The following is a 26,118-nucleotide window of genomic DNA, read 5'->3' on the forward strand; positions in this document are numbered from 1 at the left end:
CATACAATTAAGAATGATGTAATTCTTAATTAACAAAATGGAGCAAATTGGGATTAGCATTAGTAGAGGCATTTGATGCAAGAAAGCAAGCTTATGCAGCATCAGCCAAAAAAAAAAAAAAAAACCACTTCCACTTCACCCCTCTGTTCGTTCCAAATACCTGTCCAGCTGAGCCTTAAACTTATTTAGGCCATCAACTTCCACGACAAGGGATGGAAGTCTGTTCCACCAACCAACCACCCGCTGGCTAAAGGCAAATTTCCGCACGTCTATCCTACATCTGTCTTTCCTCAATTTGAATTTATGCCCTCTCAGGTGATTATTCTGAGCGAGAGAAAGAATCCCATCAGCACTGAGCATGCTCAAACCATTCAAGGCTTTATACACCTCTATCAGATCACCTCGCTGGTGCCTAGTCTCCAGACACTGCAATTTGCAAAACTTAAGCCTTTCTTCGTAAGAGCAGCCCTTTGTTCCATTCACTAATCTTGTTGCCGTTCTCTGTACTCGTTCCAGCAGCTCTACATCCTTCTTGAAATGAGGCCTCCAGACCTGTATACAGTACTCTAGGTGTGGCCTAACATTGCCTTATACAAAAGAATAATCACCTCCTTATCCCTGCTAGAAAAATTCCTATATATCATTGACAATACACCATGAGCTACTCTTGCAGCCCATCTGCACTGCTCAGAGAACTTCATATCTGCCTGCACAACCACCCCCAAGTCCCTTTCATTCTCTACCACTGTCAGTGTAGTACCACAGAGTTGATACGTTGCTCTGGGGTTGCTGTTTCCCATGTGTAGTACTTTACATTTGTCAATGTTAAACTTCATTTGCCACCTCTCAGCCCATCTGCTCAACCTTTCCAGATCCTGTTGCAGCAGCATAGTGTCAGTAGTGTCCTTGACAACATTGCCTACCTTTGTATCGTCTGCAAAACTTCGACATTAAGCTACCTTTGTATCGTCTGCAAACTTCGACACCCTCATTAATATCATTTATGAATACAGAAAACAATAATGGACCCAACGCTGAGCCCTGAGGGACTCCGCTAATAACATTAGTCCACGATGAGCAGTGTCCATTGATTACCACTCTCTGTCTTCTCCCTCTCAGCCACCCCTTTATCCATAGCAGCAATTTGCCTCCAATGCCACACTGCTCCAATTTGTGCAGCAGTCTTCCATGTGCAACAGTATCAAAAGCCTTTCTAAGATCCAAGTATATAATATCAAAGTTATTCCCTGCATCCAGTTCCTTTGTGACTGCATCATAGTATCCAATCAAATTGGTCAGGCAAGACTTCCCCTTAACAAAACCATGCTGTGTCCGAGCTATAGCTGAAGTCTTGTCTAAATGATCCTGCAGTGCTTCTTTAACTAGTGCCTCCATTAATTTTCCTGGAACAGAAGTTAAACTCACAGGTCTATAATTACTTGTGTCAGCCTTTGATCCTCCTTTGTGAATTGGGGTCACATTTGCACATCTCCAGTCTGTAGGTACCTCCCCTGAGTCCAAGGAAGCTCTCATAATTACGGCTAAGGGTTTGCTTACTTCCTTTGCTGCCTCCTTTAATATAACTGGATAGATCCCATCCACCCCGGGTGCCTTTCTTGTGTTTATCTTCAACAATTTCTCCTCCACTTTACTCTCAGTTATTACAAGATTCTCTAGCTTACTGCTAGAGCTGAATACACCTCTGGCATTCCCCTCGCTAAATAACTCCTCATGTGTGAATGTCGATGCAAAATATTCATTTAGTTTGTTAGCTACCTGAGCAGGATCATCAACGGTTGACCCATTGATATCAAGTGGACCAATCTGATTCATCCCCTTCCTTCTAGAGTTTCCATAAGTAAAGAACTCTTTGCTGTTTTTCTTTGCATCCCTTGCCAAAGATTTCTCGTAACCTACCTTCGCCTGCCTAACCTCCTTTGTAACTTGGTTACAGATCAACTTATATCTATCATAGGCTTCTGTGTCATGTGTTAATTTGTATGTATCCCATGCATGTTTCTTCTCTGCCATATGCCTCATCAGTTCATCTGACATCCATTTAGGCCTAAACCTTGAACAATATTTCTTAGTTGGTATGTAAAGCCTAGTAGCTTCCAAGATAAGTTCTTTGAATGCTTCCCATTTTGCATTTGCTGTTGGTAACATCATCAGTTGGTCCCACTGTATAGAATTTAAATACTGTCTCAGTCCATCGTAGTTGCCTTTACGAAAGCAATAACCCTTCCCTTTACTCCTAATGGTATAACCTCTTTGAGTAAATCCCACTTCAGCACACTGTGATCACTGCCACCTAGTGGTTGATTTATCTGCAGATTCTTAATGCATGAAGAATCACTACTGATAATCAGATCAAGAGTATTGCTCCCTCTAGTTGCCTCCCGAACATGCTGATGTAGAAAACAATCATCCAATAAATCCACAAAAACATTGCTAGTGTGTGAGTGACCAGCCCCCAAATTCAAGTCAATATCTGGGAAATTAAAATCTCCCATTATAAGACCGTTTAGAAACTTTGTTGGATTAACGAGTGATTAAAAGACCGGAGAGATAAATGGGCATTCCTCACCATGACCAGTAAGAGCAAGTGAGGAAACAGGGATCTGTACTAGGGGCACTCCTGTTTCTAATCTTCCTTAATGACTGATGAGAGAGAGAGAGAGAGAGAGAGAGAGCAGGGGAAGTTGTTAGAGATGCTGATGATTAAATGGGTGATTAATGACCAGAATCTGACATTTTGCTTCAAAATGACTTAGACCAGTTGTACATCAAAAGGACAGAATTCATCGGATATTTAGTTCCTTGGCAATGTTATGTTGTCACCTCTCTCTCACTAGTGAGACGAACCCACCACTTGGCAGTTATATAGGTACACTGCATCAATGCATTCACGTAGACGGTAATTAGATATCAGTATGGATAAACATTATGAGTTAACAGACTTTGAAAGAGGAATGATAGTGGTTGCCCGGCACTTATTTATTTTTTTTTTTTTAGTTGTTGGCGCATCGGCTTCTGTGGCCAGATTGCACCTCCCAAGGTTTTTGCATTTTCTACTTTGATCCAAGCCCGAGGCGGGATTCAAACCCACGACATTTAAGTTGCCAGGCAAGCACTATACCCACCTGGCTAGCCCGGCAGGCACCCGGCACATGGGGGCGCTCCATTGCTACAGAAATTACACTATCCCCGTTCGAAGCCGACCGGGCTAGCCGAGTGGGTAAAGTACCTGCCCAGCAACCCAAAGGTCGCGGGTTCGATTCCCGCCTCGGGCTTGGATCAAAGTACTGCAAAAACCTTGGGAGGTGCAATATGGCCACAGAAGCCGATGCGCCAACAACTACCAAAAATCATCCCCGTTCGACAGTATCAAGAGTCTATTAGGAATACACCATTTCCGGAAGAACATCTCATCGTGGACAGCACTGTGTGTGTGTGTGTGTGTGTGTGTGTGTGTGTGTGTGTGTGTGTGTGTGTGTTATTTGATTTTTAGGAGCATTAGCAACTAAGGCCATATTGCTCCGGGAATATGTGGTGGTCATTCCCTGACCTTTCCGCATCCTCCGTATTTGGTGGTGATGGGCTTGAACCCCAGTCTAATCAAGAAGCGTGTGCTACGCACTGCTGCTCCTTCCCACCTGGCTACGGAGGCACTGTGTGTGTGTGTGTGTGTGTGTGTGTGTGTGTGTGTGTGTGTGTGTGTGTGTGTGTGTGTGTGTGTGTGTGGAGAAAGGTGGTGGATGAAAGTGGCTGTCAACGTCTGTCTCGCATTGTTTCAGCCAGCCACAAACCATCACCAACTTCAACGAGGAAGGTGCCAGAAATGTCTCCATCAAGGCCATCAGGCGATCATTAGCAGCAATAAGTTATGGGACCCACCCGAGTCCCACTGCTAACACCAAGACACAGAACTCTATGCCTCAACTGGGTAAAAGAACATTGGCACTGGACCTTGGATGATTGTTGTTTGTTTGTTTAAGGCTTTACGGCACAAGGATAGCAAGGCCATAATGCGCCTAACTATGGTGATGTTAAATACATAGTTTATATAAATGTCGTTAAAATTCATACTGCGTTGTACAGTTGTATCCATTTAAGGAATGAAAAAATTTTGGCCACATGTGGCGTATCTGCCAGGTTGATTTGATTTGGTAGTTGTTGGCGCATCGGCTTCTGTGGCCATATTGCACCTCCCAAGGTTTTTGCAGTACTTTGATCCAAGCCCGAGGCGGGAATCAAACCCGCGACCTTTGGGTTGCCGGGCAGGTACTTTACCCACTCGGCTAGCCCAGTCGGCGTATCTGCCAGGAGGTCAGCAATACTGACCTCCTGGCAGATACGCCAGGAGGAAAAAGTGGTAAATATAGCTTGTCAGTCACTATTGTATTTGGGACAATCAATGAGTACGTGTTGGACAGTGAGCTAAGTGTTGCAGTTTGTGCAAGGTGCATGTGGCCTATCCCTAATCAGGCTAATACGACTTCTTCATGTCGGTTCTCACATATACTAGATCTACATGGTTTTAGATCTTTTTTTATGCCAAGTAGCTTATTGTTGCCTTGATTCTGCAAGGTATGTTGCCATTGTTCAAGGCATCATTTCTTTATAATGTACTTGTAGTCAGATGCAGGTGTATTGAAGGATTGGTCTATAGGATCAGTAGCAGTTTTGGCAACTAGCTCGGCCTGTTCATTTCCAGAAATTCCAGTGTGACCAGGGATCCAACAAAGGAGAACTTGTTGTTTCCTCCAGTTTAATTTAGTCAGAGTATTCCAGTTCTGTCTAAGTAAGGGTTATCATTCTTCGTATTGTGTTATAGTTTGGATAGCACTAATGGAATCAGTCTAAATAATACTGTGCAGTCTGGTTCTTAAGAGTGTGTAGGTTAAGGCTATGTGGATAGCACAGAGTTCTGCAGTATAGCTGCTACAATTCAGTGGGGAGTTTTTTGGACATGGTGATGTTAGGAAATACTGCTGCTGCACCAACATGCTTTTCAGTTTTAGATCCATCTATGTAGATCGGTTTGTAATGGCCATGCTGGGTTCTCAGTGTGACATGTATTTGTAGCATGTTCTGTTGGGACATGGGGTGTTTTCCCCAGGCTGTGAATGAAAAGTCACACGGTGGTATATGATACATCAAAGGCGGGATTGCATGAGAGGCAGTAGGCTGTATCTTACTCAGGTCAATTTGCAAGTCAGCCTGTAGTGAGTGAAGACGTATCCCGGTTGGTGTTTATATAAATGGGCAAACTCTATAAAGGTTTTCCCATTTAGGAGAGAAAATACCATTACAAGTGGGGTGTTTTGGATGCCCTTTGAGTTTTGTGGCAGAATTTAATAAAAGCATTTGTCTGCATAGCTGCAAGGGTGTTTCATGCACTTCAGCATATAAGCTCTGAACCGGCAATGTATGGTATGCTCACAGTGCAAGATGAAAAGTGCTGTGGTGTACAGGATCAAGCTAACATAAGGCGCTTGGTTTAGCAGAGCTATATGCTACAGAACCATAGTCCAGACATGACCGTGTTATTGAATTCATTATTATACTAAAGAGAGTGGCACTTAGCACTTAGCACTGACCCTTGTGGTACTCCTTCTTCCTGGATGAATTTTGAAGATAAGTGGTTGTGAACTGTTAACTTGAAATGAGCGGCAGTGCAGTAATTTTCTGATAAACTATGGTAAGTGTCTGCGTAATCCCATATCGTATAGGGTTTGCATAATACTATATCTCAGAAGTGTCAAAAGCTTTTTTGATGTCAAAGAAGACCATTGCAAGATGTTCTTTTCGGACAAAGGCATCACAAATGTTTATTTCTGTCTTGATCAAAAGGTCAAGAGTGGATCTACCTTCCCAGAAACCACATTGCACTGGATTTAGGAGATCATTTTGAGCAAGAAACCAGGTTAGTCGGGTGTTGACCATTTTTTCCATGACCTTGCTGATACAGCTAGTGAGTGCAATCGGTCGATAATGTTGCAGATTTGTAGGGTCTTTGCCTGGTTTTGGAAAGGCCAGAATGTACGTATGATGCCATTTGTCAAGGAATGTGTTTTATTTGAATATTTTGTTATAGAGGAGTAACAGAGCCTTGAGAGCCAGTTCGATGAGTTTTGCTATCATGATATAGTGGATTCCATCTGGCCCTGCTGCACTGCGGTTAGCAGATGATAGAGCATGATGCAACTCTGACATTGTGAAGGGGAGATTGTATGCAGAAATTAATGCTGATTCAAAATTGATAGTTTTTTTCAGCTTGTGCTTTGTGTTCTTGAAAATATGGCGAGAGTATGATGTCATAGCTGATATTTCCATGAAAGATCTACCCAGGGTGTTTGCAATCTTCTCTGGTTTTGTGATATCATGGCCACTGACAGTGAGCATGGGACAGTTGATGTGTGGGTGTTTTACATACATCCACTGTATTTTTGCCCATACTGTTTGAGTTTTTGTCATTCTTGTGATTGTGGAAGTGAAGTGTCTCTGTGCTTCCCTTTTGCTAGTCTGCCTGACTCGTTTTGCCTTTGATCTTGCCTGTTTAAAGTGGATGAAGTTTTCTGTTGTTGAGAACTTCCTGAATATATTCCATGCTCTGTTTTTTAGCTGGCTGATATTTTTATGGATTGTTTTGGAATTGCTTTGTCTGCTGTCTGCAGTATTTCAATAGATATATATTCTACTGCCAGGTTTATTGATGCTTGTTAGATCTGGTTTTCTTCTAGTGTTGCTAGCTGTTTGTACACATCCCATTCAGCTTTGGAAAAGTTCCATTTGGGGATTTGATAAGAGAGGTGGGGAATGCTTGCGTCAATGCGGCATTATCGCAAGATAATGATCATTGCCCGGTGGATTGCTTTGAATAGTCCATCCAAATAGAGGATATATGGTTGCTGTGCATAGAGAGACATCAATAGCTGATGTAGATCCTGTAGGAAGGTGTGTACATGCATGAGCACCATTATTGAGAGTTATTAGATTATGTTGATCAAGTAGTTTTTCAATGGTTTGTCCACGCTTGTCCACTTTATGGTTTCCCCACAGCGGATAGTGCTGTTGAGGTATCCTAAGATGCAGTAGGGTTTGGGAAGTTGTATCACTAATTCTTCTAAGTAGGCATAGCTTATATTTTGGTTAGGTGGCAAGTATAATGAGACTATGGTTAAATCAAAGTTAATATTGACTCATGCAGAAACTGCCTCAAGGTTTCTTTTTAGTGGGAGTGGCTTTGAGGGTATCTGGGGTTGATAATCAGTGCTACTCCTCCATGGGCAAGATTGTTCGGATTTTGTTGAACATGAGATCTTGACGATGTATTACATATTTCCGAAGGGAAACATTTATATTTGGTGTCAGATGTTATTTTTGTTATTTTTGGTTTTTAGGAGCATTAGCAACTAAGGCCATATTGCTCCGGGATATGCGGTGGTCATTTTCTGACCTTTCCGCATCCTCCGTATTTGGTGGTGACGGGCTTGAACCCCAGTCTAATCAAGAAGCGTGTGCTATGCACTGCTGCTCCTTCCCACCTGGCTACGGAGTTGCCCTTTGGTGTCAGATTGGTTTCCTGTAAGCAAATGGCAATAGGGTCATAATGTGAAAGGAGATCTCAGATGGTGGACAAATTACTATGATAGCCTCGGCAATTTCACTGTAAGAAGGTAAGCATTATTTGGGTTTAGTGGAACCCTCAACTTCTTTTCAAGGGGCAGAAGATTTACATCATTCAAGTTTACTTTTCCACTTCTTTGGAAAATAAGGTTTCCCTGTATCCATATCCTCATTGGTGAACAGTTTAGAACCTGTCCGTCTTGATTTAAATTGTCTTCTGAGTCCATGTATTCTGTTTGATTTGAGTCAGTAGTGGTAGATACTGTGGTATTCTGCTGTTGAATGGCATCTGGTTGATTAGCATATTTATGGCTTTGCTTTGTTTGTTTTTCATTTGGTACTAGGGACAACAGTGACCTTGCCCATTCAGCTAGTGATTTACTTGGTGGTATAGTTACACCCGTTTGGGTAGAAATTAATATATGTTTTGTGGTTATTTGTGCATAAGTGGACTTATTAGTATTTGGAACTGGTAGGGATTTTTTAGCCTCTTCAGTTTTGTACCGCTTTATCTTTTTCTCTTGTTTTCAAAGGGAACACTCCTTGGAATACGCTGGATGTGCCTCTTTACAGTTGACAGATTGGTGTTGTGGCTGTGCAGTCAGTACTAATGTGTGCAGTGGATCCACATGTGACACAGACAGCTACACTTCTACAGACTGGCTGTGAGTGCCCAAACTTCTGGCACTTATAGCAGCGTAATGGGTTTGGGATGTACGGTTTAACTCGGCAGTTAAGAAAGCCTACTTTTATCATTGTTGGTGGATTGGGGTTTTAAAGTAAGTATTATGTTCCATGTAGGAACTAGTATGCCATCTTTCTTTGTCATAATTCTTCTAACATTAATGATTCCTTGGTCATGTAATTCTTGTTTTAGTTCTTCATCTGACACATTCATGAGGTCCCATTTGGTGATGATACCTTTTGACGTGTTCAGGGAAACGCATGGTGAAATGGTGACAGAAGTTCCACCAAAAGTTTTCAATTTTTGTAGTTGCTCAGACTCTCAAGCAGTGGCAACTTCAAATAGTTTTTTTTTTTTTTTTTAGGAGCATTAGCAACTAATGCCATATTGCTCCGAGGATATGCAATGGTCATTCCCTGACCTTTCCGAATCCTCCGTATTTGGTGGTCACGAGCTCGAACCGTGGTCTAATCAAGAAGTGTGTGCTACGCACTGCTGCTCCTGCCCACCTGGCTATGGAGGCACCCCTTCAACTAGTAGATCTCTTGATCTTAGATGACGAACTGTCTTGGGAGTACCTATTGTGCTTTCTAGGCATTTCTGCACTAGGAATGGAGAGAGTTTTCCAACTGGTTGTTCTTGAGTTGAATGAATAATCAAGAAGGTTGGAGTTCGGATTCTGCCTACATCAGTCTTTTGACATTTTGCTGCGAAAGAATCAGGCTCCTCTTGTTCTTGTCTTGTCAGGGTTTCTTCTGTGCACCCAGTGTTTTTCTGGGTTTCATGAACTTTTTGCTCAATTTCGCCCTGGAAGGGAGACCTTTTCCCCTCCAGGTTACCAGCCCTGCCACGTGGAGGCAGGAGCAGTGCCACCTTTGTGACCATGCGGTAGTGAGTTAGCAGTAATATGCAAAATAAAAGAAAAAAGAAAGGTTACTTTTCCTCCTGTTCAAAGTGATTTCTTTACTGAAGCCTATTTAATTGATTGTTAGTGTAATGCTGTAAATAAAGAAGACAATTTTATTTATTCAAGAGAGCACAAATTCACTGGCAAAGACACTTGATCACAAAATCACTTGGCACCTGGGGTCCTAGGATGATTGTAGACTGGTCTCCTGGTCCAATGAGTCCTTAAATGGCATAAACTGAAATTGAGGAAAGACAGTTGTCAAATAGATGTGCAGAAATTTGCCTTTACCTAGCGGGTAGTTGATTGCTGGAACAAACTTCCATCTGTCGTTGTGGAAGTTGATAGCTTAAATAAATTCAAGGTAGAACTAGAGAAACATTTGGAACGAATGGATGGGTGAAATGGGAAGGGGTTTTTTAATTTGATTTTATTTTTTTGGCTGATGCTGTATAAGCTTGCTTTCTTGCATCATTAGCCTCTATTAATGCTAATACCCCCAACTATCTTGCATCACACATACAAAGTCATCCATCTAAACTTGATTTGACTCCAGGAAGAGTCTGATTAATTTCGGAAGGCTTTTCATAAGCATGACTTCTGCCAATCGAATAATTATCCCTTCTGAACACACTATACTCACCATACCGAAATTCTTCATTTCCTATCTCAGGATGGCAATATGTTTCCGATAGTTCTAAAATCTCAGTATTAGTTGACCTAATTAAATAAAATTAGTTTAATTTATTTGAGATACTCACGACATACTATATAGATGAAGGGAAAAGTTTGTATCTTTAGGCTTATTATTGCCTTTCCTTATTATTGTATAAGTATATTTTTCCTTGTAGTAGTATGACTGCTGGTAGTTTCTGCACCTATTTCAATGTTTCTATGATCAAAGTAATTACAATCAAAAAAATAAACACAGACGATGCAAGATTTTGGCCCATGTCACTAGCCGCTGCATCATTCCAGTGGCTCCATTAACTCCCCACCCCACACACAAAAAATTAAGTTTCCCTAAACCTTTATGGCACCCTCAATGACACTAACAAAAATTGTTGCACCTCCTCTGATGAAATGAATTCCATCTTTGCGAAACAAATTTCTTCCATTAATTAGGGCAGGCTATGTTGTGAAAAATCTCCCCTATAAGCCTTGCACAGCCCAGAGTTAACCAAAAATACTTCCATCTCATATTCCGTCCTGAGCAAGGATTAGGTTCAGAAATTTTAAAACAGTAATGTAACCATGGAAGAGAAACAGAACATAAATCATGCAGAATATATCAATTATCAAGCAATACCAGGCTGCAGAGAGAGAGACCACGAATTTGTGATCTGAAGTGCCCTGAAGACTACTAACATTCACTGCGTGCTTTGATATTTCTGTTGTCAGTGAAGAAAAGATGAAGGTTCTTGGATGTGCGGTTAGAAACTTCTGTAGATAAGTTGTGTAAGGTTATTAATAAATGTAAAAACTTCAGGCTTCTCAACCAGCTGGGGTGCTTAATTTACGCAAATTGTTAATTTGCAAAAATTAAGCATATTTATTTGCTTAATTTATGCAACTGACAATTAAGCATATAACTGTCAGTGTCTTAAATACTTTTGGTAACAGTATCACTAGCAATGCATGAAATAAGAACAAAATTTATTAAAGATAATTACCTTGTAAGAGATAATCTGGATTCTCTGCTCCTCATATACATTTCAGCTTCGTTTAATATGAATTCTTCATTACGAATATACTAAAATCACAAAAGATTATAGTGTGAAATTCAAAAATCACTTAAAAGAAAATGATAAAAAAATAAGATTAACTTACCTAACTGAGTTGCTTACTAATTTGTACAACAGTCTTCAGCTGAGGTGTACAGTGGTATCAAAATCACTTATTAACTGCAAATAAACTTCCTTGTCCCATTCCAACAAGAAGTTGGAAACACTGATATTATGCATTTTCCCAAGAGAAAAATTAGGCAAACACACAATAAATTTTCCTCCAACCACAGCTCAGCAAGCTTACATAAAATCCAGTCCAATTACCCATGCTATATGATGAAACTTGACTAAGTTTAATAATATTCAAATTTATATAAGTGAAGTAGCTTCAGCAGAAGCAAGTGACCATTGTAATAGGAGCAGAATGGAGCTCTATGTTGGGACAAGGAATACTGCTATCAAGAAGTATTTTCTTTATACAATACTATGTATAACACAGCAACCAAATGAATAATATGGGAGTATAATATAAATTCCAATCATCTGGAGCTCAAAATAAAAGTGAGCATTATTAAGTAAAACAGATATTTAGAAAAACGAAATAATGAATACTTCATTTCATTTTACCTGCATACAAAAAAGGGAATGTGATGCTGGTACAATTCCTTATTATGCTTATTTAAACCTGTTTCTGGCACTGTTACATGAGTATACTTATCTGTTTTGCCTAATTTTTCAAAAAAAAAAAAAAAAAAAAACAGCCCACAGTTACTCAAATCTATTCTACTGTTGCACTAAGTTGTTTAGTGATTGAAATACTGAAACTCCCTTGTCCATTAGTGCCTTGTAACCTTTCAAGACGGAATCTTGAAGGCTAATTTCTTTATTATTTTAAATTTCTACATTATAAGTTGTCTAATTAATAGATAAGAGTTGCAAAGGCTCAATACGTTCTATGTTATATATCAGTTAGTTAAGAATTGGAGGAATTACCTGTATGATACCTTGTAGAACACTTCGGTATTGATATATTTTAAAATATTTTATTGCTTTACCGTATGTTGAACAATGGTTCAAACAACTGAATAGTATTTTTAAAGATACACAATTCAAAATCATAACCAAAACCCACAACAAAACTACATGCTGCCCTTAAAAACCACGCAGCCCAATCCTCTTCCACGTCCCAAATAAATGATTTAGTCTATAATGTATCTTGCAAGGATTGCAACTCCTCATACCAGAGATCCATTTACTGTACACTCGAGATTGAAACAACATTCTACGTCCATCCTTTCATCCTGCTCCTCAGCTTTGGAACTAGCATTCCATGAAGTGAAGGCCACACCTTTCTTTCTATTGAACAAAGCAAAAATTCTCAGCATCTAACATTAAACCAAATTAACAATTTCAGAGATGACTGAAATTAAATTACATCAAAATTCAGTCAATGTATGTCACCCCTACCCCATCTCGGGTTCATGGCCCTTCACGTGCATGCACAAAGATATCAACTGCTATAAAAATTCTATCGCAATACCCGGTGTTCCTGATGTTCTATAAGCTTGCTTTCTTGCATTATATGCCTCAACTAATGCTAATTAGTGGAGCCCCCAGGGTTCAGTGCTGGGTCTCTCCTTGTTTTTAATCAATTATAAAGATATTGTTCAAGGCATAACAACTCTAATGAATAATCTAATAATTTTTCCGCAAGGAAAGATGGATTTTAGATTTTTCTAGTGCATTAGCCAGCATGAACATAGAAATTAGGCTGTACTGGGATTACTGAATACAGGTCTGAAAGCCTCATTTTAATTGCATTATTTGATTATTTGGGAATAGTCACCTGCAAGGAAAAGTGACTGAAGTGTTTAAGACATTAAAACTGGTTCTTCTCACTGAATGCATTTTTACTTTCTCAAATGGTATCTATAAGGGGACACAAATTAAAACTGAAAAAGGATGCTTATAAGAAATATCTTAGAAAACTTTTTATTAGAGATAATTTGTTAGATGAGCAGGTTTTCTTTCTTTTTTTTTTTTTTTTTTTGCTGATGCTCTATAAACTTGCTCCTTTACATCAACTTATCACTGTAATACTAAAATACTTGGGAAAGTAAAGCATATTTTTCATTAGCATTAATGAACTTCTGAGTTGAATTCATTCAGAGGTGAGCAAATAATTCAAAATATCACCAGTTGATTAGCACTGAGTGGATTCATACTGTTCATACTGGTAATCACAGATCACATGAAAGGTTCTCAGATAGTGTAAGAATTGCAACTGATTAACATCTCTACTACTTTTGAAAAGGCAGAGATAAGGGATACATCACTGTTCTCTCTCTCTCTCTCTCTCTCTCTCTCTCTCTCTCTCTCTCTCTCTCTCTCTCTCTCTCTCTCTCTCTCTCTCTCTCTCTCTCTCTCTCTCTCTCTCTCTCTCTCTCTCTCTCTCTCTCAGGGTAGCCGGGTTTTGACTGGTGCAGCATAAGCCTCAGGCTTCCTTGCAGCATTTGGCTAATCATCATAATAATAATAACTGAAAGGAAATGATCTGTGACAATTTTTAGGAACTGACTGGATATGAGCAAATTTCCATGTAGAAGGAAAAACACCAGTGGAACAAGAGTGTAAAAAGTTGATAAAAAACAGGAGAAAACCTTGGAGCGCACAGGCTGTTACAAGGAAATTAAATACAGTTAGGACCAGAAAATGTCTTAACATCAAGATGTTGAGAATTCTTCTGATGTTCTTCTGTCAGAAGACCCATAACATGCACTGAGTGAAATGCATTTGGTATAGTAAGAGATGATTTACCAAACTATTTTGAAAGATGCAAGAGTTAGATAAAAAGCATAGGCAAAAAAAAATTGGCTTTATTTTTAGCTAAGGATATAATATAACCATCAGATTACAACACAGACATAAGTATGGATGGTCAGAGGTTGTGGATGGTCAGAGGTAACATGTTGTTGTTGTTATTTGGTTTTTAGGAGCATTAGCAACTAAGGCCATATTGCTCCAGGATATGCGGTGGTCATTCCCTGACCTTTCCACATCCTCCATATTTGGTGGTGATGGGCTTGAACCCTGGTCTAATCAAGAAGCGTGTGCTACGCACTGTCACTCCTGCCCACCTGGCGCCCTGTGGCTAACAGCTTTTGCCAAAAACCAGAAGGATTGATTACCATTTGAACAAGAAGAAATTATGGCTAATCACCATCATCATTTTCTACTATTATTTATTTATTCAGTTGATTACAAGTTACCTGTTCAATACAAGTTTAGATTGAGTAATAACTTTTTTTTTTTTTTTTTTTTTTCTTACAGCTGTTGCAAACTTTGATGTAAGAAGAAAGTTAAGCTAGAGATTTGGATGCAAGTCAATTGTGATATGCTATGTTTTACCATGAACAGTCTTACACTGTGTTTATTTTAAAGCCAGAGTTTACATAGACTTTAAAGTGTAATAAGGAATAAAAGATTTTATCCTCAACAAGAACAATTTTCACTGACACAATCTGAGTAAATGTTAGGATCACAAGATTTAAAACAGTAATGCAATCAATGAATAGAGCAGTTTTTCTCAATTAATTTGGCCATGGTACCCTTTCATATCCTTTAAAAAATTATGAAATTCCAATTAAAAAAGTTTTAGAAAATGCAGACTCCCATGATCAGTGTCTCTCCCACTACAGACTGCCTATTTGCCGGGTACTGACAATGCATGTGCAATTGGTACAGCATAGTAGAGCAATGCCAAAAGTTTGTATCTTCTCTTATTTAAATAATACTGTGTTTATCAGTTCAAATTAAATTCATGTAATTCACTTGATTAACATATGAACATGCAGTGATTTTTTGAGAAACATCATTAGAATTTTTTTAAGTCTTGAAATATTATTCTAATGTCACCCCTTCCCCCAATTTTCTGGTGAAACCTGCATTTTTACTTCACCGAACCCCCAGTATTTCTTGAAACACCATTTGGGAAACATTGGAATAGAGGAAGAGAAATTGCATGAATCATCCCATTTTGCATTCTTATGGAAACAACATGAGACTGAGCATCCACAAGGTGACGGCCTTTCTTCCACGGACCGTCACCAACAAACCAGGATTTCAGGAACCAGATGGCAACTAATAATAACTGTATTGAAGAGTGGTTAGCAAGGAAAAGATTAAGAGTGTTGGAAGTGTGCTCATGATGGTAGTATTCCAGCTGTTTGTTATTTGGTTTTTAGGAGCATTAGCAACTAAGGCCATATTGCTCCAGGATATGCGGTGGTCATTCCATGACCTTTCCACATCCTCCATATTTGGTGGTGACGGGCTCAAACCCCGGTTTAATCAAGAAGCGTGTGCTACGTACAGCTGCTCCTTCCCACCTGGCTACGGAGGCGCCAAACGAAGGGAGGAGGGGTTATGCTGTTAGTTAAGAAACACAAAATCTAAGAAGGTGCATCCAGTTGACAGGGATGAACATAAGCACTGGGAAAGAAAAAAATGAGGGTAGGAGCTTGTTATAGGCTTAATGACTCTGATGAGTACAATGAACAATTATACAGAAAAATAGATTGGGCCAGTAAATCAGAGTGTCTTATAATAGGAGATTTTAACTTCCCAGATATACACTGGAACTTGTGGGTTAGTCACTCACACAAATAGCAAGGCATTTGTGGATTTACTGGATGATTGTTTTCTACAGCAGCATGTCAGAGAGGCAACAAGAGGGAGTAACACTCTTGATCTGATTATTAGCAGTGTTTATTCATGCATTAAGAATTTACAGATAAAGGAATCACTAGGTAGGAGTGATCACAATGTACTGAAGTGGGATTTACTTAAAGATGTAACTACCATCAGGGGTAAAGGGAAGGGTTTTGCTTTCATAAAGGCAACTGCAGTGGTCTCAGAGATTTTTTAAGTTCCATACAGCGGGACCAACTGATGATGTTACCAACAGCAAATTCTAAATGGGAAGCATTCGATGAAGTAATTTTGGAAGTTACTAGACTTTTTGTTCCAACTAAGAAATACTGCTCCAGATTCAGGCCAAAATGGATGTCAGATGAACTAATCAGACTCGCGGCAGAGAAGAAAAATGCATGGGATGCACATAAACTTTCAGGCGACACAGAACCCTATGGTAGATACAAACTAGTCTACAATCAAGTCACAAAGGAGGTCAGGAAAGGGAAGGCACATTATGAAAAATCTTTGGCAAAGGATGCAAAGAAAAATAGCAAAGACTTCTTTACTTATATAAACTCTAAAAGGATGGGAATGAATCAGATTGGTCCACTTGATATCAATGGTTTGAATGTTGATGATCATTCTCAGATAGCTGCCAAACTAAATGAGTATTTTGCATCTACATTCACACATGAGGAATTATTCAAGGAGGAGAGGGCCAGATGTTTCTCAAACTTTAACAGGGAGTTAAATTATTGAAGTTAAATATAAGAAAGGCACCTCGAGTGGATGGGATCTATCCAGTTATATTAAAGGAGGCAGCAAAGGAAGGAAGCAAACCCTTAGCCATAATTATGAGAATATCCTTAGATTCGGGGGAAGTCCCCACAGACTGGAGATGTGCAAATGTATCCACAATTCACAAAGGGTGACAACTAATTACAGACCTGTTAGTTTGACTTCCGTTCCAAGGAAAATAATGGGGCCACTAATCAAAGAAGCATTGTGGGATCATATAGACAAGACAGCAGTAATAATTCAGACAAAACATGGGTTTGTCAAGGAGGAAGTCTTCTCTGACCAATTTGATTGGATACTATGATGTGGTCACAAAGGAACTGGATGCAAAAAATATATATTTTTCATATACTTGGATTTCAGGAAAGCTTTTGATACTGTTGCACATGGAGGATTACTGTAGAAATTGAAGCAGTATGGCATTAAGGGCAAGTTGCTATAATGGATAAAAGGATGGTTGAGTGGGAGAAGACAGAGCGGTGGTCAATGGGTACTGCTCTACGTCGACTATTGTTATTAGTGGTGTCCCTCAAGGTTCGATGTTGGATGCAATGATATTGATGAAGGTGTATCAAGCTTAATGTCAAAGTTTGCAGATGATACAAAGATTATCAGGGTTGTTGTTATTTGGTTTTTAGGAGAATTAGCAACTAAAGCCATATTGTTCTGGGGATATGCAGTGGCCTTTCCTGACCTTTCCACATATTCCGTATTTGGTGGGTTGGCAGGGTTGTTAATAACAGTAATGACAGTATGCTGCTGCAATAGGATCTGGAAAAGTTGGGTAGATGGGCTGAGAAGTGACAACTGAAGTTAAACATTGACAAATTTAAAGTACTGCATATGGGTAGCATTAACCCCAGAGCAATGTACTAACTATGTGGTGTTACACTCAGGGCAGTGGAGAATGAAAGAGTCTTTGGGGTTATTGCGCAGTCAGATATGAAGTTTTCTGAGCAGTGCAGACAGGCTGCCAGAGCAGATCACAGGGTCTTATCAATGATATACAGGAATTTTGCAAGCAGGGATAAGGAGGCAATTATCCCCTTGTATAAGGCAATAGTCAGGAAACACCTTGAGTACCGCATACAGGTCTGGAAGCCTCATTTTAGGAAGGATGTAGAGTTGCTAGAACAAGTACAGAGAAGGGCAACAAGACTGATGAAGGGAACAAAGGGGTGCTCTTATGAAGAAAGGCTTAAATTCTACAAATTGCAGCTTGTGGAGACTAGGCACCAGTGAGGCGATCTCATTGAGGTGTATAAGGTCTTTAATGGATTGAGCAGGCTTAATACTGATGGGATTCTTCCTCTTGCTCAGATTACAAACCTAAGGGGGCATAGATTAAAACTGAGGAAAGACAGTTGTAGAATAGATGTGCGGAAGTTTGCCTTTAGCCAGCGAGTAGTTGATTGCTGGAACAAACTTCCATTTTTTTTTTTTTTTTTTTTTTTTTATGTGAACCCCAAACACAAGAGGTATTAGAACCTATAGTACTTAGTACCGTGCTTGGGTTGGAGGTTGAGAGGACGAAAGAAGATATTTGTTGACATTGGACTTCAACTTCTGCAGATTGTAATTTTCAGGAAATGCGTATGAGGAAGGTTGTTCCAGAAAACGGCAGTTGAATGAATAAATGAGGAAGATGAAAAGTTGGTTCTGTGGGTTTGAAGTTGGACAGTAAATGGATGTTGGCTGGTGCTGGCAAGTGTTCGGCCTGTTTTGAAAGAGCGAGCATGAATTATAGAAGCCAATTCAGAAGAACAGTGCCCATGGAAGTATCTGTAGAAGAGGCATGCAGCAGTGCATCTATGAGAAAGCGAGTGGAGAGACTCTGTTAGAGATGAATCATTAATTAACCTAACTGCCCTCTTCTGATTGGAATCTAGAAGCCTGAGAGAGGTTTTGGGGGCACCACCCCAGATGTGGGAACAATATTCCATGGTAGGGCTGATTTGTGATTTGTACAGAGTAAACAGCTCTTTGGAAGAAAAGTAACACTGAGAGCGAAAGAGAAAACCAAGTTTATTAGTTGCAGAGGAAGCATATTTGTAATGTGCTTGTGCCAAGAGAGATAAGTCAGGGGAATCCCCAAAAGAGATATATCATTTTGCCTAGAAATCGGAGTGTCACTAAAGATAAGCACAGGAGCAGAAGAATCCTTTTTTGCAAGATATAAGACAAGACAGAGTTTTAGAAGGATTGAAATCAACTAAGTTGTCTTTGCTCCACTGGAGAATTACCTGGAGATCGGCATTTAAGGAATTGGCAGCAGATTTTCGAGAAGTTGAAGCTGAGTGAGCAGGACAAGGTTTCTCAAAATGGAAAGTGGAATGCAATGTGCTATCATCGGCAAAACTATGGATAGGATTTCCAGTCAATGATAGAAGGTCATTGATATACAAGAGGAAAAGAGTGGGGGAAAGAACTGAACCTTGGGGGACACTGGTATTAGTGGAGACGTTAGAAGACAGGGAGCCATCTACCATCACCCTCAGTGAGCGATCAGAGAGAAAACTGGATAACTAATTAGTAAAAACAGTTGGCAAACCATAATATGGAAGCTTGTTTAGAAGACCTTTATGCCAAACACGATCAAAAGCCTTTGAGATATCAAGAGCAACTACTTGTGTTTCACCGAACCTTTCCATTGAATTAGTCCATAAATGGATAACATAAGCCAGAATATCACCAGTGGATCGACACTGACGGAATCCATAATAGCGATCGTTGATCAGACGGAAGGTTTCTAGGTAGTTTAAGAGTTGGCGGTTAATTGATTTCTCCATTACTTTAGAAAGAGTAGAAGTAATTGCAATGGGATGATAATTGGATGGGAGGTATTTGTCACCCTTTTTAGGAACTGGCTGGATATGAGCAAATTTCCAAGCAGAAGGAAAAACACCTTTGGAATAAGAAAGTGAAAAAAGGCGGAAAAGAATAGGAGTAAGTTCGGGAGCAGAGGTTTTGAGAACAAGTGGAGAAATACCATCAGGACCTGGAGCTTTCTTAGCTTCAAGATTCTTCAAAATCCTTCTGATATCCTTTTGACGGAAGACCACAGGAGGCATTGAATGGAGGGTGTTAGGAATGGTGGGAGGTGTTTTACAAAGATCATTAATACATGAGCTGGAAGAAAAATGGGATGCTAGCGGGTCACCTTTATCCTTGGCTGAAGTGACAACAGAACCATCTGGTTTGAACAGAGGTGGGAGCAGAAATGGGCAAAAGTTGAGGCCAATAGCTTTGGAGACCAGAATGCTCAGCTACCATTAGGGCAAGAGGCAAGTTTCCTACTCTTAGCCTGTTCAAACTCTAGTTTCGACTGATTAATAACAGCTTTACGATTGTTGCGAGCTTTGGTGTAGGCAGAAAATGAAACTGAAGAATTAGAAACAAGCCAATTACGATATGCAACATTCTTCTCTTGGACAGCCTTAGCACATTTATTGGAAAACCAAGGTTTAGATAAAGGACGAGATTTTAAAGTGGAGTGTGGGATAAAGGATTCCATTCCTGCAAGAATAATTTCACTGACACGATCTGAGCAAACGTTGACATCAGAAGTTTTGAAACAATAATCCGACCAAGGAAAAGAAGAAAAGAAGTCTCGCAGGTCATCCCATTTTGCATTCTTGTAATGCCAAACAACACGAGGTTGGGAATAGCCATGAGATAAAGGTTCCATTGGAGAAGAGACAATCACCAAGTTGTGATCTGAAGTGCCTAAAGGATCTCTCACTTCGACCGTGTACTTAGAAGGGCTGTTTGTGAGAAAAAGATCAAGCGTATTGACTGTATGATTAGGATTTTCCGGTATTCTTGTAGGAAAATGAACAATCTGTGCTAGGTCATTAGTAATTGGAAAAGCCTCAGCATCTCGACCTGCTGGGTCGGTGTGACTAGAAAACGGAAGCCAGCTGGAGTTGTGGTCTTAGAGGTTGTCACAGATATTCTCTCAGATATGCCAGACAAGCTGTACTTGCTACCTGGGAGTCTAAAACACTTATGGAACTGATATTCGGGTGACACTCAAGTCAAGAGGACCCAATTTCGGCGAAGTCCGGACGGTCTGTGACAGCCGAATCCTCTGCTTGCACCTTCACTATGGTGGGACTGTTAGTAATCCTGGGTATAACCTCCATGCACAAGTACGTGGTGGGTGACCACCCAGGTGTGAACCAACGTAAGCAGGGGTTGAGGTGTGGCACCCACACCACATGGAGGAACGCCGCCCCTCTATGTTACCAGGCAGTACTAGGTGGTAGATGACTCTCATCAACCGGTGAAATACCACCACTTTGCTTTTTGGAGGCTTGAAGTGGTGGAACCCATGTTTAGTCTCTAGAGCTAAGTTCCGGCCAACCCTTCCCTATCTCTTCCATCATGCAGTATGATTGATGACTTTTGAGGTTATGATGAATGTCGTGGCGAGATCCAATATTCCTTACATTTCAAGGGTACAGCTCTAAAACAGTGTTCGCAGGCCGGCCGCTAGTTAGTACACTGGACCAAACCTATTGGTAACTGTCTAGGAGGCTTCCGGATTAGCTAGCGTATAATCTTGCTACCTCTACTCTGCCAGATAATGACTGGAGGGAGTCGGAGTAGTGTGTATGCGGGGAGCATTGTCGAGGCCACGTTATGTCAAGGATCTGGGCATATTCTTACCACATGTACGCCATATCCAAAAATTTCATTACTTCATACAGCATGTCCCACCCACTCTTTCTTACTATTGAATACACCATGAATTGTCAAACTAATAGAGCAAGCTTATCTGTGAAAAGATATAAACCTCCCAAGGACTTCCTAATTCATTTAACAAATATACGTGGTCTCAGTTCTAATCTCAACGACGTCCATTTCCACTTGCAGTCTTGCAAACCCCATGTACTTTTTCTGACAGAATCTCAGTTATCGGTTGATTCAACTACTTCTCATCTCTGATTTCCAAATTATTCGCTGTATGATTCCTTTCGCCTCAAAGGTGGTACTTGTGCATATGTCCATTCTGATATTCCCTGTCAGACTTGGCAATTTGGAATCTCCTCTCTTTGATCTTCTCTGGCTTAAAATCTCTCTACCTCATTGTGTCAAATTCATCTGTTGTCTCTACCGTTCTCCCAACTCCACTAATCACTTGGAGCTCTTTGACTTCCTCTCTTTGCAACTTGACCAACTTTTGCAACTTTGCAACTTCTCCAGTCAAACTTTCCTAACAGTGAGGTAATTTTCCTTGGTGATTTTAATGTTCACAATGTTCACATCTGTTGTTGAAGAAGTTGATAACTTAAATAAATTCAAGGCATCACTAGACAAACATTTGGAATGAATGGATCAGTGAAATGGCAAGGGGTTTATTTTATTATATATTTTTTTTTCTTTTGGCTAATGCTGTATAAGCTTGCTTTCTTGCATCATGTGCCACTACTAATGCTAATGTGATCCATCTATACCAATTGGTAAGTCCAGTATTACAGTGAACTAAACAGTGTGTCTTGCACAAAACCAACTGCAGCACATTCTGAAATGAAAGACACAGAGAGATTCATATAGAATGCAATTGAGAATGTTTCACACCCAAACATAACTTTAAAATTGAAAAACTAACACTCATTATAAACATTTGGTACCCCTGCTTCCTTTTAATACCCTTTCACTTCTGAAAAGCCATAGTAGTAGTAGTAGTAGTAGTGGCATGTGATGCAAGAAAGCAAATGTGTGAGCTTATGCAGCATCAGCCAAAAAAAAAAAAAAAAAAAAAAAAATCACACCATTCCCTCCAAATGCCTGTCCAGTTCCTCCTTAAATTTATTCAAGCTATCAACTTCCACAACGACAGATGGAAGTTTGTTCCAGCAATTAACCACCCGCTGGCTAAAGGCAAATTTTCGCACATCTATTCTACATCTGTCTTTTCTTAATTTGAATTTATGCCCCCTTAGGTTCGTAATCTGAACAAGTGGAAGGATCCCATCAGAATTTAGCATGCTCAATCCATTCAAGGCCTTATATACCTCAATCAGATCACCGTGCAGGTGCCTAGTCTCCAGCCACTGCAATTTGCAGAACTTAAGCCTCTCTTGGTAAGAGGATCCCTTCATTCCCTGAACCAATCTTGTTGCCCTTCTCTGTACCCGCTCAAGTAAATCTACATCCTTCCTAAAATGAGGTCTCCAGACCTGTACGCAGTACTCAAGGCGTGGCCTGACCATTGCCTTATACAGAGGGATAATCACCTCCTTTTCCCTGCTAGCAAAATTCCTATATATCATTGACAAAACCCAATGACCTGCCCTGGCAGCCTGTCTGCATTGCTCAGAAAACTTCATATCTGACTGCACAATTACTCCCAGGTCTTTTTCATTGTCTACCACCTTAAGTGTAGTACCACACAGTTGGTACGTTTCTCTGGGGTTATTTCTACCCATATGCAGTACTTTGCATTTGTCAAGGTTAAACTTCAGTTGCCATTTCTTAGCCCATCTGCCCAAATTATCTATTTCCTGTTGCAGTAGCAGACTGCCATTACTGTCGTTAACAACCCTGCCAACCTTTGTATCATCTGCAAACTTCGACATTAAGCCTGATATACCTTCATCAATATCATTGATAAATATACAAAACAACAGTGGATCTAACACCGAACCCTGTGGGACTCTACTAATAACATTAGTCCAAGAAGAGCAGCACCCATTGATTACCACCCTCTGTCTTCTCGCACTTAACCATCCTTTTATCCATTGTAGCAACTTACCCTTAATACCATTCTGCTCCAATTTGTACAATAGTCTTCCATGCGCAACAGTGTCAAAAGCTTTCCTGAAATCCAAATATATGATAACAAAATTGTTTTTTGCATCCAGTTCCTTTGTAACCACATCATAATATCCTATCAAAGTTGTCAGACAAGACTTTCCCTTAACAAACCCATGCTGTGTCTGAATTATTGCTGCAGTCTTGTCTAGATGATCCTGCAATGCATCCTTAACCAGCGACTCCATTATTTTACCCGGAACAGAAGTTAAACTAACTGACCTGTAATTACTCGTGTCACCATTTTAGATATCTCAAAAACCTGTGTTATAACAGGTAATGCATATCTTCAACCTCTTGATTATTGACATAACAGTTATCGCCGTTAACAGTCATTGCTGGAACAAACTTCTGGAAGTTTGTTCCAGCAATCACTAAATGTCTAAAGCAAAATAAAATAGTAAATTAAATAGTGGACATAATTGAGAGGTCACAATTGGGGTTGTGGGGGCAGAAGAAGCCAGAATTAAGTTGTTCTTTTGATAAAATTAGTTCAATTCCTTTTACTATCATTTTACTTTTTTTAATTTTATAATCAACTATTTCAATAATCGAAATAATCAATTATGAATCATTTGGTGCTCATCACTAAAATCAATTGGATTTCTTCATCAGCTATATTAAATTTAAAAGTTTAAAATATATATATATAATTACTACCTTTTCTTTTAGAACAGTTTTTTCCTTTGACAACCGGCGGGCTACATATCTATAGTCTTTGGAGATGGAATTCAACTTAGCAGCACTACTGATTAGAAGACTCTCAATAAAAATTTTTGTAAAAGTTGCCCAACGTTTAACTTTTTCCACAATAGTTTCTGTAAGATCACAAATATGTACAAATTACTATATATTTAGAAAAACAACTATAATACCAGTAGAATAAGAACTATTCCACTAACATTAATCTAAGTAATGAAAAAATCATTTTAAAAAATTTCACTGTGATAACTTTTCTTAAAAATAGCTAATGAAATTAGATAAAAAAAAAAAAAAAAAAAAAAAACATGCCATTAAAGTGCCAGTGACAGCCATTTTAATCTCATGGACTGATATCTTTTATTAGAGATTATTTGGTTTTGCCAAAACAGCATTTCAAATCATTAACATATAAGTAAAAAAAGAAATTGAGAAATATTTAAGATGAAGACTAGATTATATAAAGGTATGCACTTACCCTGCTTAAAACAAAAAAGTGTTCAGATACAAAACTTGTGTCACAACCTATACAAGTTTATTTTATTACAATTAGACAAATGGTATGTCAAAAAAACTATTTACTACAAAATGTTAAATGCTACAATTAGGGTAAATTCTTAGAAAGGTGCAATATTGCCACTGGTATCCTAAGACGCCCAAATATTCAAATAAAATAAAACATTAAAATAAAAAAAAGAACACTCACACATACAGACACATGGTTCCCTGTCCAAGGAGACAACACTGCCAGCCAGAGTACAAGTACCACTTACCTATAAAATTAAAAAAACAAACAACAGGGAACTGACAAACACCATCTTTTCAAGGGACATCACCACTTGTGAACTCTCCAAAGCAAGATCATATTTGAGTCATTGACCACCATTTTTACTTCTTTTGGTTTTCAGGATAGTATAGGGACATCCATTGGCATTTATTTGGATAGTGCTTTTTATCAAAAAATATGATGATCCTGTTCTTGATTGCAAAATGCAGTAGCCAAAAGAATAAGTGGAACTTGCAACATCTTTTGAGCATGCACAGACTAAGTTTTAAAATGTTGTTACATGCCAGTCTAGCAAAAACCTCCTTTGAACATTGTTTTGCTCCTTTTTAAGAGATCAAATATCTCAAACATCGCATCACTCATTTATCAATCTCTATCAATCTCTGACCAACAAAAACATTCCTATCATGCGGCAACCCACCTTATTCAGCTGATTAAGCATCATACTACTTTTGGCTATTTCCAACACTAACAGTAAAATGAGTGTTGGCAGTCGAGGTGAGCGGATGTGCTTTGTCAGGGCTCCTCAGTTAAGTGGATCAGATTACTGTTGATTAGTGCTTTTAAATATTTGATTTATTTAGATATTGTTGGATTATTCTGTTATAGGCTTTCCTGTAACAGTTTGATTTTAATAATATTATAGATATAATTTTCGATTATATCTATAATAATAGATATAAGTTAATTTTCACTGATATTTGGCTAATTTTATAATGGTAGTTATGAGATCTGCCTTAAACACGTCACAGAGTATCATGACTCACATGGAAATAGTAGATGGCGCTTTACGGGCGAGTCATGATTTAATCCGTTGCGGAACCTGTGGAATGTTTTCCAAGGTCGACCTGGTGACTAATCATAGTTCACCTGGTGATTCTTTTATTTGTGATCGATGTAAGGAGTGCACCGATCTTATATTACAATTTGGTACACTGTTGGAACAATTTGAGGCCCTGAAAAAACGGGTACTTGCCCTAGAGAATAATGCATCTGGGAGCTCTTCAGGGACTTAAGACTCCAGCAATCTACCAAGTGATGCACACCTGATTCGGGCCTCAAAACAGAAAAACCAAGTGCAAACTACTCTGGATAAAAAGGACATTGTTTTATTAGGAGACTCCATTGTCAGGGAAACGGGGAATATTTTTTGTAATAAGGATAGGTGGAGTAGAACAAGGGTATGTCTGCCGGAAGCAACTATTAATGATGTCACCAACAGATTGTCAGATTTTAAGGGGGGTAAAGAGAATATTATTATTCATGTGAGGACAAATAAGGATTAACTCAAGACTTGAAGGACTAGGTGGATTAACTCAAGACTTGAAGGACTAGGTGGATTAACTCAAGACTTGAAGGAGTCTGTAAG

The 26,118-nt window shown here is 39.3% G+C and overlaps 1 protein-coding gene across 1 annotated transcript in view; it reads right to left on the minus strand.

Moving 5' to 3' along the window:
• Nucleotides 1-26,118, minus strand: part of LOC150082462 (piezo-type mechanosensitive ion channel component-like) — an 861,219-nt gene that overhangs the window by 213,815 nt on the left and 621,286 nt on the right. The window contains 2 exon segments of the mRNA XM_090377768.1: nt 10,898-10,977; nt 23,924-24,081. Coding sequence (XP_090233894.1) covers nt 10,898-10,977; nt 23,924-24,081 — 238 coding nt within the window.

This window comes from Mastigoproctus giganteus, chromosome 7, assembly GCF_048544385.1.
Source record: "Mastigoproctus giganteus isolate SK-2022 chromosome 7, ASM4854438v1, whole genome shotgun sequence".
In the NCBI taxonomy this organism is placed as follows: Eukaryota; Metazoa; Arthropoda; class Arachnida; order Uropygi; family Thelyphonidae; genus Mastigoproctus; species Mastigoproctus giganteus.